General features: G+C 43.7%; 1 protein-coding gene across 1 annotated transcript in view; it reads right to left on the reverse strand.

Annotated features, from left to right (window-relative positions):
• Positions 1–1,545: 1,545 nt before the first annotated feature.
• The window catches only part of LOC104521211 (collagen alpha-1(XX) chain-like), a 44,625-nt gene continuing 28,065 nt past the window's right edge, over positions 1,546–18,105 (reverse strand). Inside the window, 17 exon segments of the mRNA XM_029083795.1 lie at positions 1,546–1,586; positions 1,685–1,840; positions 2,661–2,738; positions 4,055–4,243; positions 4,826–4,892; positions 6,184–6,219; positions 6,925–6,996; positions 8,347–8,400; positions 8,751–8,804; positions 9,156–9,209; positions 9,710–9,805; positions 10,773–10,826; positions 12,959–13,045; positions 13,757–13,834; positions 15,835–15,993; positions 16,753–16,862; positions 17,256–17,398. Of these exon segments, the coding sequence (XP_028939628.1) occupies positions 1,546–1,586; positions 1,685–1,840; positions 2,661–2,738; positions 4,055–4,243; positions 4,826–4,892; positions 6,184–6,219; positions 6,925–6,996; positions 8,347–8,400; positions 8,751–8,804; positions 9,156–9,209; positions 9,710–9,805; positions 10,773–10,826; positions 12,959–13,045; positions 13,757–13,834; positions 15,835–15,993; positions 16,753–16,862; positions 17,256–17,398 (1,528 nt within the window).

Consider the following 18,105-nt stretch of genomic DNA (forward strand, 5'->3'; position numbering starts at 1 on the left):
CAGCTACCAGTCTGTGTGTAGGTGCAGAAGTTGCACATCCAGACTAAGCACACAGGAATATGCATGATGCTCTTAACATCTTTGAAAAAAACAATTAAAAATCTGGGCTGATATTTTTTGTTTCATTCCACTTTTTCAAAAAAAATGGAAATATTTTGTTGTTCCTGGTTTAAAATCAAAATTCAGACACAACTGTTGCTGAAGCAGGGGCAGTTTACAAGGAGTGTAACTAAGCACAGCCTAAAGCAGCAAAGGAGATGTATTTTTATCTGTATCTCTATGGTTTTTTGTGGGTATATATTAGACTATGGCTCACTCAAGGGAAGGGGTGTAACATGACAATTACCCCTATGTCATATATATAAAAATCAGACTTGGAACTATTGAAAATTCTGCTTGATTAAATGGAAAGTAGCCACTCAGACCGCAGAAGGCAGGGATGGAAAAGGCCAGGAGGTTAATCTCCAGCTCCTCTCAGTACATGGCTGTGCTCTGTCTGATCTCAGGCTTTGCTTGACAGTTACCAAGCCCCAGAAAATGAGGCTAAACGCTGGGGTTTGTCACATCACGGGAAGGTTATCACACTGTCTGCGGTGTTTGTGTACCTAACAACTCTGCAAGGGACCCATCAGCATCTTGCCAAAAGCAGAAACACTCAAAATGGTGCCAGACTTTGTTACCTTGTCAACCAACAGAAAATGCAGTTTTGCTCCAGTGGATTTGCATCTTTAGGCACGAGGTGCTGTCTTTCTCTGTGCTGGGACCCAGAATAATAAGTGACAAAAATAAACCACGAGCAGACAAATGGGGGACAAAAAAATGATCTGTTATTTTTGAGCATTTCAATACATTATTTTTCTTACAAGTCTGTCAGCCTGCACTTCTGACTGTGTCTTTGTCTTGCTGTAGGACACGTAATGTGAGTTTGAACATTGCAGTTGGCCAGTGCTGAAAAATAGATGGATGACTCATCTGAATGTAGGTTGGTCTGGTGGCTTTAGTGTTTGATTGAGTTGTCCCTATAGAAATGATGGGACATTAAAAAAAAAAACCCACAAATAACACATCTGGTGTTCAGGTTTCTGCTTCTCTTGGAGTGCATGGAGCATTCACCCAGAGATTTCCAGGGCAAAGCAGAGTCTTCAGCTGCCTCCACACCAGCCATCAGGGGATGAAATCTGTGTGTAGAAAGGAGATGAGGCCACTGAGCAAATGAATAAATCAGTGTCGAGTACTGAGAAAGAATGGTGTAGAATTAATTATTTTCCCTTGTAAATCTTTCGTTCTGTGCCAGTGATTTTCTTCATTTCCCAGGACTTTGTGCAATTGAGCCTCCATGAAATATATGTGTAGGAACTGAGATATATCACTTCCTTTCTATCCACCATGGAAACATAGCCAGGGACATAAAGAACTGAGGATACCCCCATGATCACTCCACCTGCTCAACTACTGCTGCAGTTATATGTCAGCCTATGAAGGATGGGTGAGGAGCAGTCAGTTGAACTGGCTTTTTTATCTGTACCAACTGCACGTGAATCATCCTTATTGCTTTGTAAAGGAGGCTTTTGCAGGACTGCCAGTGCCTGGAGGATGAACAGAGCTCTCTGTTTAGCTTAAGAGAAGTAACCAGAGAAAACGGTTCTAAAATCCTAACTTTTGCACTGAGATAGTCAAGACTTACCTCTTCTATCTGCCCCATAACATCCAGAGATATCACAACCCCCTGGATATCCAGCCTGCCCAGGTTGTCCTCTGACACCGGGAAAGCCTTGAGGACCAGCATTCCCAGGGTAACCCTTCGGACCTGGTTTCCCCAGCACAACTTCTCCTGGTGGACCTGAAGAAGGAAAAGCATTGTAAGTCATAGCAGATCTACTTTAGCAGCTTCAGTCTAATACCTCTTATGTATCTTCTCCATCCTACATGGTGGGTAATTTTCTGAGAATTGTTTCCTCATTTTGGTGGAAGAATCAGACCTGCCAGTTGGAAAACCTCATCTGAATCCCAGTGATTGGAGGTCTTATTCTTGACCTTAAGGGTACCCATCTTGGCTAAAAATGGAACCTGGTTATGACAATCCAAAGTCCACCTACGTGGAAAATCACCACCTATGTAGAAAATCACCTTAACCTCAGGATCCATCTCAGAGTAATTGCTTTTTGTGTCCTTACATCTCAACTATAAACATTTAAATACAGAATAATATGGTTGACCACATTCCCTTGGTGGCAGCTGGTTTGTTACGGTCAGCGGCAAACCTCTCACTGATGCCAAGTAACAGGGATCAGGACGGAGGAGGAGCCCGCCAAATCCTGACAGATTACTCAAAACCCCTTGTGCTTCATGAGCTGAATTTTCAATCCCCTCCTCATCTGGTCTTGCCTGCAAGAAGGCAGTAAAACTAAAACTCCCTGGATGTGTCTCAGGTCCTTAAAATACCACATTACCTGGGAATGAGGGAGAGGGAAGAGGCTGCCTGGAGCAATCTCTTACATCTTAGCAAAGAACCATCCAGGATGCTACTGACAGTGTTGAGGTGGGAAGGTCAGTCTCCCCCACCACAGTGGTCCTAAGGCTGAAGGACACTTCGAATCTGACAGCTGGTAAGCTCTGGATGGTCCCACTGGGTCAATACAGAGAGATTGTATTCACTCTACCTGTTCTGCCTCTAGGTCCTTGGATCCCTTCCTCACTGGCTCCAGGCATTCCTTTTTCTCCCTTGGGCCCTGGGGCACCTGATTACAAGTAAGAGATAAGTGTTACTTCACTGCATTTTGAATTTCACCATGAATTAATGCTCCCACCAGGCTCTTCTTAGATGTTGAAGTGAAAGAGAGTCACAACCTTTGGCAACACAAAGAAATATCCATTTCATTTAATTCTCTCTGGGCACCTGCTCTCTTTTCCAGTATGGTCAGTTGCCCATGACCAACAAGGCTCCAACCAGTGTTCATTTGCAGCCTGATAAGGGTGAAAATAGAGATTTTTCACAGAGAAGTTCATAGCACCGGTGTTAGTGCACTGGTCTGAGTGTGAGGCCCACTCCCATGCTCTTCACATGAGTCAGACAAATCACAAAGCTGAACCCTCCCTTTGACCAGGTGCTGGTAAGTCAGGCTTGCTGTTTCCTCATGAAATTGCTTGTGAAATCAGTGTATCTCAGTGAAACAGGCAAATTTTGACAAAATACCATATTTTTGTATTTTTAAGATGAAAATATTTTGATCAGCCATGTCCTTAAGATTGTTTTTCAGCAAGATCTGTCTTCTCCCATCTCCTTGCTCAACAGGCTGGAAACAGCTGCAGGTTGTTACTTCCCTTTTCTCTTAAGTGACATTTTGATAAGCCCTGCAGATACCAGCTAAGACTGTCAGAGCAAGGAGTTAAACAGGAGGCCTCTAGTTACTTCCAAGTGTTAGGACACTGCTGAAACCAATGGTTTTCATTTTATTTTGTCAGACAATTACTTGAGCCACTGACAAACGGCAAATCCAAGCAAAACCTATTCCTGCCATTCACTCATTCATGTGCAATAACTGATGCCACTTGCTGACATTACATTAATCTGTTTTTTAGCCGTGTGTGAGGATTTTTTGTTGGAACTACTTCTCCAGAAACCTACTGCCACTTTCAGTATTACTTCAGTTGCCTCATGCTTTCCTTCAGTGTTTTCCAAGACTTATCATTTCTGCCCAGAGGTGATACATTCCACCACCACAAGTTCATCCAAATGACCATTTCTTTTGCTTTTCTAAAAAAAAGCCTCCTGCCCTCTAAAATTAAACTCTCTATCCCCCCCAGACCTACATATGGTAGCAAACTGGCTTCCTCTCAAAGCAGAGCTTGCAAAAAGAGTGGGCTGCATCTGTCTTCTCCCTACTCATTGAGCTACCTAACTTGGGTTACTCTTCCTAGAAGTCCAAAAGGAAAATAGTAATGAGGGGAGATAATATCGTGGGTTACCTTTACAGTCCTATTTGAGGCACTAAAATGTTTAGTTAAACATCAAAGATACAGTAAAAAAAACACTTATCACCACTTCTGTCCATACCTCTTTCTCCAGGATACCCATCTTTGCCTGGTTGTCCAGGGATGCCATTTGCTCCTCTTTCTCCGTTGCTCCCAGGGGGACCTGGAGGACCTGGTGGTCCTGGTTCTCCTGGTTTTAACCTTTCTTCCCAAACAGGAACTGGCTTCCTTGAGTGTTCATGAATGAATGAGTCAAATTTCAACACGTGAGCTGAGAAGGGAAGACAGAAAATTAATGTTTCCTTGGCTGAGAAATTCAGAAAAAAGACAAAATCAGAGGATGTTGTCTAAAAATGTACTTAAAACTATCAGCTGGTGCTAAAAGGCTGTCAGTCCAAGCTGAGAATGCCAGAAGCTGAAGAAGAAGATGGGCAGCTAATTCGCGACTTCACTGCCTGACCTTGGGCAAATCCCTGCTTCTCTTCATGCATCACAGCATGGGAGCTTTACCAAAAATGCCTCGTCTCAAGAGGAACCAGCACAAATCACCAAAATACTCATTTCTTTCAAATTAGTTTCAAACTTTTCCATTGAAGAAAGAAAAGAGTCTTTGCAAAGTGCCAAAAAGTTTTCCAAAGAAATATTTCACAGGTCTCTGTGCTAATACCACCCAATAAAACCAACGTAGGATTGAGATCCTGTGATGGGACAGTTGCTGTGTGTGATGGTCAGCACAGCAGAGGATGGAGAAGCTCCCTGGATCACTACAGCTTCATGCTGTCTCCTCTCTGGATTTGTTCATCGCTGCTGGAGAGATGTGAACACCCTCAGGAGCTGGGCTGGTTATACTCACTCTGAATCATCCGCTCACAAGCCTGGCTAACGAGCTGGTAGATTGTGGCCAAGGATTGTGGTTCCCCCTAAAGTGAAACATTTATTTTATTAAAAAAGAAAAAAAAAAGTATCTTCCAAAAAGGATTGATATCATAATGCATGATAGCTTTCTACCCATTCCTTTTGTCAGCTTGAGTTTCAGAGATATTAATTACTGTGAAATGCAGGTTTATTTATTTATCACAAAGTTCTGAAGCCATAAAATTGAAATGGGGAAACATCAACAATGGTTTTTTCTCCTGCACATCAAAAAGCCCAGACCAAATCTCGATAATTACTGGAGCTACCAAAAAAAAAGGAGAGTAAAATTCACTCAAATTTTATCAGAAGAGATACTAGGTCTATAATTCAATGTTCTGTGATATGTAAAATATTTAATATGATCAAATATTACAACATCCTATCTTTGCCTATATCTTTTATGAATATTGTTTCTTACTGTTACTGTATTCTGAATAAATCATATCTGAGGGCTTCTTTAGAAAGTTTTAGTAAAGAAGGGAAAGGGGATAAAAATACAAAAAGCTGATTAAAAATAAACGCTGACTCTATCTGTGAAAATTCATAACTAATATACTACATACTTCCAAAAACATTTATAAAATATACATCTCTGGCTGGCTCACTCTGCAGATTACCCAGACTTAAACAAAAGCTTGGCACAACACTCAAGGGAGGGAAAAGGAAAGTTCTACTGCAAAAAAATGCACAGAAAAGGAAAAGCTGCTGGGAATGGACGGGGAATGGTGTTAAAAATTTTAATACTGAAGCATTAACTTGAGACAAAAGCAGCTCACTCCTCTCTGAAGCCTAATTCATATAATTCGATCTTGTCGATGAGACTCAGACTCCTAAAAAGACACAGGGTTTCTTTTTAATCAAATGTTAGAATGAGAAAAACTTCCTCTCACAATAAAACAAACTTTGAAGGCAGCGGAGATCTCCTGACATCCAATGCAACGTGCTGGGACATGCTACAAACTACTCCCCTCTTACACAATTCATTGAAAAAGAGCAACTCAGTCAAGTCAAGGGGTTTTTGGCTTTTCCTTCTCAGCAAAGAATGGATTCTCAGTTGGCGTTTCTTCTCTGTTACTACAATTGGTACCAGGGAGCTCGTGACTGCTGCAGGATTATTTATATCCCACCAGCACAGCCAGTGCAGGTGGATGGAAAGGGAACAAGCCATAGGTACATGAATATTCAACACCAGGCAGGTTTATGTGTAAGCAGAACTTGTGGAACACGTTACCACATTCACACTTTTGAGTGTAGGATACAGGGACAGTGTTGCTGCCTAACACCATAAAAACTCACTTTCTCTCCTCTTTCTCCTTTTGGACCCGGCAATCCCTACAAGGAAAGAAAAGAAAAAAACCAAAAGTCTAGGGAAAGGAAGAGCAGAAGGAAATAATAATAATTTAAAAAAATAAAATCAATGGCATTGTGGGTTACATTAGTGGGACATGGAGTACAAAGTCTGTTTCCCACACTCCTGTCGTTTCCTTGACCTCATGGCAGTGACTAGAAGAGCTTCAAACTCATTGGAATATTTTGGTTTCTTTTTTTTAAGAAAAAGAATAACAAAGCAGCAGCTAGAGCAGTGGCACAAAGCACCATCAATGGGGATGCAGAAATTCCTCAGTTATAACCTTAGAACAGATTTCCCAACATAGCAGTTGGGTTTTAACATCTGAGAAGAAGAAATATCTGTGACATCTAGACCTGTGGTTGTCCCTACAAGTCCAACGCTGGCTACTGCAGCTCAGGACTGACTCTCTTGTTTTATTCTAGAATCTCACAACAGAAATTGGTTTGGATGTTGGATTTTGTGTGGCCTGTGAAGCTGCAGAAAGTGAAGGGAGGTGGGATTTGTTAAATCCTTTCTCAACAGTTAGGTAGCCTGGGCTTTGCATATCCAGACATCTCTTTAAGAAGGATGAGTGTGAATTAAAACTATTCTTTAGACTCTGAGGGAGAACTGCTGTCTGAACAGCTTGTTTCCACTCAATTATTTCATGTCTTAGCCTTCTTTGAGACCCAAAAGCAGAAACTTACTGTTGGCCCAACATCACCTGGAGGTCCCTTCTCTCCACTGCTGCCTCGGGAGCCTGTCACTCCTTGGAAACCCTGCAGACATTAATTACAAGACACAGATAAAAGACCAGCTACTTCCTAACTTTATTTTTCTGTTCAATGCTGACGTCTCCCTACAGCTCCAGGTGCACCAGCAGTTTGAGTTTAGAGGACTCTAGCAAGGGCATTGTAGCCTTAAGGTTTATGTCAGTACCTCGTCCAGCCATGAGTCCAATGTTAAGAGTATATTGTGTATGAGTCACGTTCACATCATTTCCTATTACTGTCTCAATTATGGTCAAGCCAGCAAAGCTGAGTTTTGCCAGCAACCTGCAACGTGCTTTTCACACTACAGGCTTTAGATTCTTCATTATATATTCAAATTTAGACATAGCCTAGAGCATAATCCTTTTCTTCAGCCTCCTAATACCACGCTGGTGTTTTCTTTTTCCTTTAAGACCTGTGTTTGCCTCTAATACTTCACAACAGTAACAGCAGCTTAGAGAGTGAGAAGCCAAAAAAAAACAACCAGTAGAAATACTTTCTTTTAGAGTTTTCCAGCTATTACATTTAAGCTTAATAGAGATTAACAGCTCTTCTCATCAGTGAAAATGAAAGAAGTCTTCAAGGCAGCACCAGAACAGCTTTCAGAGCCTGCTCTGAAAGCTACAGTGCTTTTCTCATATTTGGAAGCTGAGGTTTAACCTTGCCAACTCCACATCTTCCCAGGATGAACAAGTCAAAGTTATGAGCTGAACTCAACTTTAGCTCCCATAAATACCTGACTTCACCACAACTACTGTGGGGTCTAATGCAAAGACAGCAGTGAGCAATCTCTGTCTTACACTATTCAGGACCAAATCCGAGAATCAGTAACTATTAGGTCCACCACCCATCATCTAAAACCAAATTTGGTTCAGTTTCCCACGTGAAGTCAAGTGTACCTGTTGCACAGAAATTGGAAGAGCTGTGGTGACTTCAAATAAGCAGATGGGTGTAAATCAGCAAATCTTAAAGCAGTGAATATTGGAAATGGTGTGGAGGCAAACTTTTCACACCTGCCTGCATCCTCCAGCTCCTGCTGATGTCAGTTTATCAAGCCCATATACCTCAAACTCAACCAACAGTTGAAAAACAATAACACCAGGAAACAAAAATAGCAAAACAAGCATCTCCTTGCTGGGACAAATCTTCCCCAGAGCTTGCTAGAAGAAGCCAAGATTTTTCTTCTTACATTGAGAGTGGCAGGGAAAGTGGACATCTGCACAATGTGTCAGGTATTCCCTGTGATACCCCAAGAAGGGATTTTGCTCTGACAGCTCTGGGTGACATCTAGTCAGCAGAAACCACAAACCCGTGCTGAGGAAGAGATTTCAATATGCATCGCTCCTGATGAGTACTCACCCTTGGTCCAGGAGGTCCTGGAGGCCCAGCTGTGCCTTCTAGTCCCCTCACCCCCTGAAAAGCCAAATCCAGTCAGTTATTAACAAGAGGATTCAAAGAGACCTAGTTAGCAGTGAAGTGGTTTTTCCATGTGCTGCTTTTAACAGGAATTTGCTAGGAATGGGTAAAAAATGCATCTGCCAAATAGGCAAGAAGGGTGGGACCTGCTCAAATTTGGACAAACCTGAGATGACCCCTGTTTGTTTGTTTGATTTTTCCCCCCCCAATCCCTCTGGCTTTGTGAAAAGACCATTCACTTATGCACTGAGTGCATTAGGAGAGCTGCATGTTTTGGGTCTCTGTTGGTAGGCTCACAGCAGAATTTTATGCACCTATGCATATAAACACAGAATGAGGTATTTTACCTTTGCACCCTGAAGACCATCCCTGCCTGGAGCTCCCTGCACACCAGGAATTCCCTGAAAATCAGAATTGCTGTGTAAAGCTGGCATCATGGTTATCATTGCCCTAATTCATCTTGTAATGGGGGACATAAGAAAAAGAGGGAAGAAGAAACAGAGTTATTCATTAAACAGAGCAATCACTGCTACCCCACCTTTAATTCCATTATATCCGTCTTCCAGATAGGAATATCTTTCTTGCACCAACTGACTCAATTTCCCTTAGGAAGGTGATGACACTCCAGAATGAGATAGTTTCCAAGCAGTCAACAGTAACAACTCTATGACTTTTCAATCTTGCTTAAAGTAGCTACTGGGAAAAATGGGCAAGTATTTGAGACAATTAGAAGCAATGGTGTCTACCATTACCTGCATGCCAGGACTTCCAGTGTCTCCTTTCTCTCCTTTAATTCCTGGTGGTCCCTTGGATTAAAACAGAAGCACATAGTTAGGCACGTTGCAGCATCCTTTAAGGCAAACCTCATCCTGCTGCTCCACAACCAAGATCCCAGGTTTCTCCTGCTCCTTGCAGTGCTACAGGTTATGTTACAGCCACAACATGTGCATGGGGATTCTGCCATCCCAGACGTGCACACAGGAGCCTCCAGCTTTACTCCTTGCCAAGCAATGATGATCATTGCAGAGAAAAATGTCTGAATACTCCACTGGGCTGTTTTCATTAAAGGCACACGGGAGAGTCTGGACAAAAGAAGTCTTTTGCTAGAATGACTAAGTGCAGGGCCTCATCAGCATGAAAATAAATGATCATCATCTCTCCAAGGCAGCTGTCCAGCTGTTAGTAAGGATGATGTAAATACATAGATCACGTTTTGGGGGCTTTATTGAGACACCCATTTCTGACACATGTTCTAACTGCAAAGAGCAAGTGACAAAAAAGGCAGTGGAAGGAAGAGATCACATACCACAGGACCCTGAACCGTGATTCCTTGGGAACCTGGAGAGCCTTGTTGGCCACTAGGACCCTCTGGCCCTACTTGTCCAGGTGGGCCTGGTTCACCCTAAAGCCAAAGACATGAAATCAAACATAAGGAAAGAAAGTAATTAGCGCCTGCTCTCCCCATGGGCTGCACTGCACTACCTGGGTCAGCATGAATGGTCTAGAGGATTCAAGATGAAGGCAATGAGGAGATCTCTAATAACCTCATCTGCCTTTTCCATCCAGGTCCAAGGATTTGGGGCTTCTTTCATGGGAGAAGAGAGTAAAGCTGCAGATGGTGCTTTGCAAAGCAAGATTCACCTTCCCAAGCGGTGGGTCACCCTGTTAGTCAAGGTGGCCAGAGAGCAAAAGGAAATGTTCCTTAACCTGTGGCTGAGATCTACATCCATTCTCATTCCTTCCTCAAAATCTTTCCCCAGTAACCATGCTGCTTTCCCAGATGTCACCCCGAAGAAGGGGACCAATGAGCTGGTCTGGTTCTGCCCTGTGTTGGTCAGTGGAGCAGTGAACATGTGCACCAGGGCTCGCTCTAGTCCCCAGGGTTGGGGGATTCAGACTCAGTTGTTCCTTACGTTCACCTCAGGGCAGCTCCTGAAGGCTTTGTGTGGTTCTTGCTCTGCATTGCTCCTCACGCTGCTCTGCCCCAGAGCAGTACCAATCTGTCTAGTTTGGACATTTGGCAGCCAGAGCAAGCACAGCACAAAGACTGACCATTTTCCAGCAAGGTTGCTTTCAGAGAACATTGCTGACCACTTGCATTGCATTAATTCAGTGCAATCAGGCTCATCATCTCAATTTCCAAAGCCTAACTAAGCATTTAATTAATAAGTGTTCCCATCCTCCTCAATGCATCAGTTCTTAAGGCTCTGCTTGGTGGAACGAGACAATCCCCAGCCCAAGGAGTCCAGCTCAGACCAGGAATGGACCCATCCAGCTGCACTAACAGAGGAGTCTGCACTCCTGCATCATGATTCTGACACAGCCCGAAGCAATCAAAGCTGGTGGTAGTGCTGAGTATCAGGACTCACCTTGGGTCCAGGCTCCCCCTGCTCCCCTTGAGGTCCTCTCCTCCCAGGGCTGCCCTGCCAGTAGGACACAAATCTGCTGTTAAGAATATCATGGTCTTTACTGAGGTGTAACCAGGAGCCTTGGGGACAGAAGTTGGTGCACTTTGTTGTGCACAGTGAAAGATGTTTCATGCCCCAGAGAGCTCACAGCAAATGGAGACAAGAAGGAAATGAATTAAGTCATCCAGAAAATGTGGAAAAGAAGATAAGAGATGAACAAGGACAGCCCCTTCCTGACAGGTGGTGGGACACAGCATGGAGAGATGAAGTTTCAACATGTTCAACCTCCTCCCTCCAACTCCCCCAGCAAATCCATGCTGAGGCAACACAGATATGAACATGGGAACACACTTGAGAAGAAAAAGAGGTGCTCACACTACAATCCTTTGGGACTATGCTGGTTTTTATAATATCATCCTGAGAGAAGAGACAGGTGCTGAGATCTGGGACAGCAACCAGCTCTGTGGAGACCTGGTTTAGTTCTGCATCTCCATAACTGCTGGATGGAGAGCAGAAACCAATTTTCTGGCATGAACCAGTATCATGTGAACTTTTGACATCCTAATCTAAAAATTTTTATTGAATCTAAAAAAACCCGATTGATTTAAATTAAGAAGCATAGACAGGGAGCTTTGGGAAAAGTGCTTTCAGAAGTGCCCAGAAGCTCATTTCAGAAGTCAGCTGGACCTGGCCAAAAACATTCATTAAGGACAGTGCTAAATACAAGGTGGGACATAGCCCTGCTAACTGGAGTTTTAAAAATAGCAGTGAGTGCTCTTGTAAGTGCAGCAAATAACCAAAGCTTTAGTGGTGTGAGGGTAAGGTTATGTGTCAAACCCGTATTTTCTCTAATGCTTTGAAGAACCCTGCTCTTTAAAGAGTTGTGCTGTGCAGATGTTTAAACCACAGGGCAACGCAAGCTGGTAATTATGCACTTAGGATATTGAAGCAAACTGTGATAGTGGAGAGTGCTGTGTAATTAAACTTTCACTGGAATGAGCATGTAATTACTCTGAAGCGAGGTGCTGCTCCTTGTGAAGTGTGGAACTGAATTCACAGTTAAACCACAGTAGTGCAAGAGGTGATCTGGACCCTTTTCACCTGAGCAAGGAGCCCCATGATTTTTTTTAACGGTTATTTTCCAGGAGAAAAGCACCTGGAGTAGTTGAAATGGGGTCCTCTGGGCAGGTTGTCAGGTTTTGGCCGCCCTGTGCAAATTGCCTATTTTTCCTCAAACTTCCAAGATGGAAATTTTTTGATAGCTGCTTCCTAGTGTTTAACTGGAATTTAATTTCCTCCTGAGATTTAAGCTTGTGGTGACTCTCCTGCGTCCATAATGGACAGGGCAAAATATTGCATTTGCCCTTTATCCCTGAGCATGTTACATAGTTAATAACTGTGATCACTTGATTTAATTCAGAGTTTTCTTGTGGGTCACATTCACTATAAAGAGAGCGAGCTCTGGGGACAGGCAGGATTACAGTCTCCCCTTTCTCCTTACACTGCCCACCCACACAGACACTTATAAGGCTCCCACTTAACACAGCAACCAGGTAGGAAGGTTTTGTGGTGTTTTGGTTTTGTTTTTTTTTTCATTTACAGAGTTTCATAGCCTCTGATCCATGAAATGTCTGCAGGCATCAAGGGTGACCCATCCTCCTCTCCTAAGAGGATTAACATGGCACCAGGAACTGTTCAGTCTGTTCCCAGCTGCAGTTGTTGTGTTGCCAACTTGCCATCTCCCCATTTCATCAGCATCCAAAATTTGAAGGGCATCTCTCAGCCTTGACCTGGCATGAGGAGGACATCAAAACTCCCTGAGATAGGACAAGAGGAAACAGCCTCAGATTGCACCAGGGGAGCTTTTGATTAGATATTAAGAAAAATTTCTTCACTGAAAGGGCTGCGCAGAGAAGTGGTAGAGTCACCATCCCTGGATGCGTTTAGAGACATGGCTCAGTGGTGGACTTGGTAGCATTGGGTTAGTGGTTGGACTCAATGATCTTAAAGGTCTTTTCCAACCAAAATAATTCTATGATTCTAAAACTTCATGAAGCCCCAGGAGCATTATCCTCATGGATGGCATGAGTGAAAAACATGAAGCAACACCAATGTGTGCAATATACTGCATGGAAGAGTGAACTTACAGGGGGACCTGGAGGTCCTGGCAAGCCCGGGCGGCCAGAAGTACAAGAGCAGGCAGGAGCTAAGGTAGGGCAGGTCTCCTCATCCCTCTGAAATGAAAAGCAAACCAAAGTGGTGTGAGCAGCTGCAAGAGCGGGATAGGTCACAGGTAACATGTTCAGTGTTTCAAAATTCAGTCTTTCAGTTGGAGAAAAGCAGAAATTTTCTCTGCCCCACTGGGAGATTTTTGTGAGCAATCGAGTGCTTTATTTTTTCTGTCAAATAACAAGTTTGGACAAAAAAAAAAATTAACCAGTCCTGCCTGAAATTTGCATAACACACAGGAATATAATTCTCTGCTTGTTAAGTAGCAACTTTCTGTGTAGAGAAGAGAACTTGAAAGGAAGAGCAGGGGGATGTTGTGACTCAGGGCTGGGGTGGCAGCAAAGCCGTAGGACTGTCAGGGCTGCTGTCACAGATGAGTTCATGACAGGAGGGACAGACACTGCACGAGGATTTGGAGTTTTCTTTCCTTTTGAAGCAAACACAATTTTGTCCACTTCACCAAGAAACACACAGATGTTATTCTCAAGAGAAGAAGGAAAAAAATGATGGTTTTTTCCTTCTGTGATGTGATGAAGAAGAAAAAGTGATGAAGAAGAAGAAAAAGTGATGAAGAAAAAGAAAAAGTGATGAAGAAGAAAAAAAATGACCCTCTTGAGTTTATCAAAATAATTAGTGGTGTCACTTGGGTGCCAGGGATTGGTTCCATCATCCCCATCTTCAGGTCAATTAGCAGTGATTCCTCCCTCTTTTCTTACCAGTGCAGGGAGATCACAGCATCTGTCTTCCTCTGCCCCTACGCTGCTGCACATGATCTGTAAAGACTGCAGCTGGAACTGTGGAAAAAACAAGAGTTGGACAAGAAAATAGCATTGGCACACACAGTTCATCACCAAACCTCATGACGTTCAAGTGTTAAAAATAATCTTCAATGATGATTTGACAGGACTCCTCCATGTGAACCCAACTGTAATTGTGCCCCCCAAAAAAGCTACCACATGAAAAGTACCCCTGGCCATTGAGTGTTTTACAAGCCCTCAGGTTTCTCGCTAAGCAAGTCAACAAACAGCTTCACACCAGCAAAAGCCAAGTCTCCAATCTACTCACAATCCTGCAACAACAGGCGGGTTCTTAAGTAATTCACAAAAATGTGAAAGCAAACTTTGCTTTGCTCTTCTTAGGGACATGGAGATGAAAGGAAACGTGGCAGCAGCATTTCCCAGGAGAGACGCAATCTCCTCCCAAGAACCCCCAACCCGTCTCTCACACCACATCCTTCACAACTGACACATCTTCCCATTCTGATTAACGAAGGAGCACACACTGCACAAAGCCAAATCAAAATAACAAGGCACAGATTTTTTTTTCCCTTTCCTTGACATCATTTCTCATCTTTTTTCTTTATATTTTTCTTCCATGCAACGAGTGAGCTGTACAGCCCAGGGAGTGTGACATGCAGCCTACACATATAGATGAGCCCCATAGATCAAGCAACATTTAAAGATATCTTAAATTAAATAAGGTTCCACGATAACCAGTAATGAGACACTCTGTCTTCTCAAGGGCAGCAGAGCCGTGGAAGACGTGAAGCTTTGCTGGGCTTGAAAGGCGATGGGAATAGGGATGGCACAAAGCTGTTCATTACTCAGCTGGATCTGCCTAGAGAAGCTGGTAACAGGGAGAATTGGGGAGGGGCAAGGAGAGCACAGATTCCTGCCTTGTCAGCCACAGGCTTGGATCAAATTGCCCCAGAATTTATTAATTTAGGAAATAAGTAAATACCATTTGACCATCACTGTCCCTAGTTTTTTATACAGCTGACCCCATATCTTACAGACAATTCCAGTGTTTTTCCTGGGATATCACAGACCTCTGCTTCTCTCTTTGCAGTTGGGGAGGCATATGGGACAAACTGTTTTTACTGCCTTGCTTTGAGGCAAGGGAAGTTGTAAATCAACTGATGTGCTGTTTTTCCCTGGACCCTCTTCCATCTAAAAGCAGAGCCAAGGAATAAAACTTCATATAAGTCATGACCGATTTTCTGCAGTCCCACTAGCACTTAGCGAGTGCTGAACTTTCCCCTTGTTCTACACATATTTAACACTCTTGTTTTGTGGAGTTGAGTATGGGAACAGGCTGCCAGGCGATGACATACACGGGTGGTTTTGCCTTTAGAACTGTGCATTGGGCTGTCACAGGGCATGACACCGAGTCCACACTTCCCCTTACTCTTCCCTCTTGCAGGGGGATGCAGTAAGGACACACCCACAGGCTGGCACTGAGCCTTTGGGTTGTATATTATTATTTTTTTTCAAGTAGCAGCTGGCAAAGCTTCTACACTGAAGATTATTTTCCTATCATTTTCTTGCAGATAAACAAGCCCAAACACGCTGGAAACTGAGGTGCATCCTGTTGCCTTCAGTCATTGGCATTTCCCAATATCACTTGGTGGGGGCTGATGGGCACAACCTTCCCTTGCAGCAGTAATTTCCAAACCCTCCTCTCTGCTTCAGCACCTTCGTGCAGATTCTGTGCTCCCCTGCTCTCCAGAGGATGCAATGAGCTGAAAGAACCATGGGGACACGCTTATGCTGCTGCTTCTGATCACAGACCTCGAACAGAGGTAGGAAGAGAGGAGGAGAAACACAGCACTGGGGAAGCTCATTAAAATCATAGAGATCAGCGGGATCAGGACACGGTCGTGCGTCACAGCAGCGTTTGGAGGCATTCAGAGGGAGAATGATGCGAGATGGCACTCCTCTCCATCTGCCCACCCCAGCCAGTTCCCAATTTAACCTCCCCACTCTCCAACAACACACACCACGGAGGGACTCACCGATGCAGACCCGCTCCTGGGTCCTCTGGTCCTTGTCACTTTTCCCAGCATGATGAAGCCAGCGGTGGAGATGCTGCCGAGAGTGTTGATGGGTTTCTCTGCTATTTTCTTACAGTCCAGATAGAGTTTGACCTTGAAGTGGCTCACGGCCACGTGCACCTGGGCAGCAGGTGGAAAGAGGTGGGTTGGAGCTCTGTGATGAGATGGGGAAGTCTTTAAAAAGACAGTAATGCCTTCTGCCCCATTCCCAGACTGCTGCTGTCACTAGTGGTGTGTTTGTAATGACCAAATGGATCAAGGGGGCTCAGGAATAAGTTTCAGCATATGCTGGTGTCTGCTGCACAACACTGCATTTTCCCCTGATATTCCCCTCACCACTCCTTGGAAGAAGACTTTCTGGAGTTGTAATATTAAATAATTCAGTTTTCAGAACTAGCTGAATAATGAAGCTGCCTACAGATACTGACAGAAAGTGCTCCTTGCTCGTTTGAGTGGAATACTTATGCACTGAGGATATAGGTGGCCAAAAAAACCCTGTTATGAGTGACACGGTGGCTTTCTCACAAGTCTAGGTTTGTGTTTTTTGCTTTCCTTCCAGCACTAAATGATGATCAAAATCCCAAATTAAAATAAAATAAAATATATTTCAATTTTTCCTGATTGCTAAGACCTAAAACCCCCCTCACCTCTGAAGTTTTTTCAGGAGGAGGAAAGAATATGTGGAAATCATATTTTGAACACAGGATGAACCTTAATTCTTTACAATCAAACTTCAACATAACAAATAGGTTTGCCAGTTCCCTGGACTCAAAGCATTTGTATAATCACTCTTCATTTTGAACTATACCCATTGATGGCATAATACTCTCAGACTGGAGTGAGATCATGAGCTACATTTCTCCCTCTCTTGATAAGGACCTTATGAAAGCTCCCATAGAAAATCTTCTTCACTTCCTGCTGGTCAAAGGAAACTTCCTGTAAATCAGCCTTGTAGTCATGATTGAAATAGGTCAAGGATTTCTTAGTGGCTATAGGGAAAATAGGAGAAATAACATCTTAGAATTAAAAGAGAAACTGATTTCACCCACATCCTGAACAATAGTAAATAAATGGGCTTAAACATGGTGAAAGATGTCATATGTCAGAATGAAATACTTCTAAACAGTGGAAAAGAAAAAGAGCATGTCAAAATAAAGTGTACGTTACAAGTAGAATAAAAATTAAAATCTTCATTTTTAATTGCAGTAGGAAGCATTTAAAATGCAAGGTTGGCAGCAACAACAAAGCTTCCCCAAAACTGCTGCTCTATCACGAGAGCATTGAAACATTAAAACTTTCCAAGTGAATACCAAAATGAGTTCTGCTGCTCACGGAAATGTATGCAAATACCTGGATTTAATGTATTCAACAAGAAACCTTACGGTCAAGGTTAACACCAAGAAGGGGCTGGAAGTCCTCATCTGTTATTTGCCACACAGCGAAGGGCTCCTTGGGGGTCTCAGGCAGGAGTCGCAGGAGGATGCTGATGGTGTGCTCGGGTGGGATTGCAAAGAGGTGGACATCACTGGAATGAGACAAGCCAAGCAAGTGTTGGTGGCTTCAAGCAGTGATAGCCAGCAGGCAACATCCTAGAGACATGGTTCATCCATCAGGTTTCTTGGACAGGGTGACCTGGAAAGCTTCATTCAAGGAAGCTGAACATGATATGTCAGGAGAGAGCCTCGCTCCTGTTTTGTGCATCCATCTTGGGCTGCTGAAGCCTGTGCTGAGTGATGAAGCCACCAGGGCCCTCCTCTCATGGCATGGGGAAGACCCCTGGGGAGCAGTCGGTGTCAGTCCATCACTGCCAGAGCTGTCTTGGAGAATGCTCAGAGGGCTGGAGCACCTCTCCTATGAGAACAGGCTGAGAGAGTTGGGGTTATTCAACCTGGAGAAGAGAAGGCTCCAGAGATACCTTCTAACAGCCTTTCAATACTTAAAGGAGAGGCTTTAAGAAAGATAGGGACAAGCTTTTTAGCAGGGCCTGTAGCGATAGGACAGGGGGTGATGGTTTTAAACTAAAAGAGGGGAGATTCAGACCAGATATAAGGAAGAAATTTTTTACAGAGGGTGGTGAATCCCTGTCCCAGGTTGCCCAGAGAGGTGGGAGAATCCCCATCCCTGGAAACATTCAAGGTCATGTTGGATGGGGCTCTGAGCAACCTGATCTGGTTGAAGATGTCCCTGCTCACTGCAGGGGGATTAGACTAGATGACCTTGAGGTCCCTTCCA

This window comes from Antrostomus carolinensis, unplaced genomic scaffold (genome assembly GCF_000700745.2).
Source record: "Antrostomus carolinensis isolate BGI_N321 unplaced genomic scaffold, ASM70074v2 scaffold2512, whole genome shotgun sequence".
Lineage (NCBI taxonomy): Eukaryota > Metazoa > Chordata > Aves > Caprimulgiformes > Caprimulgidae > Antrostomus > Antrostomus carolinensis.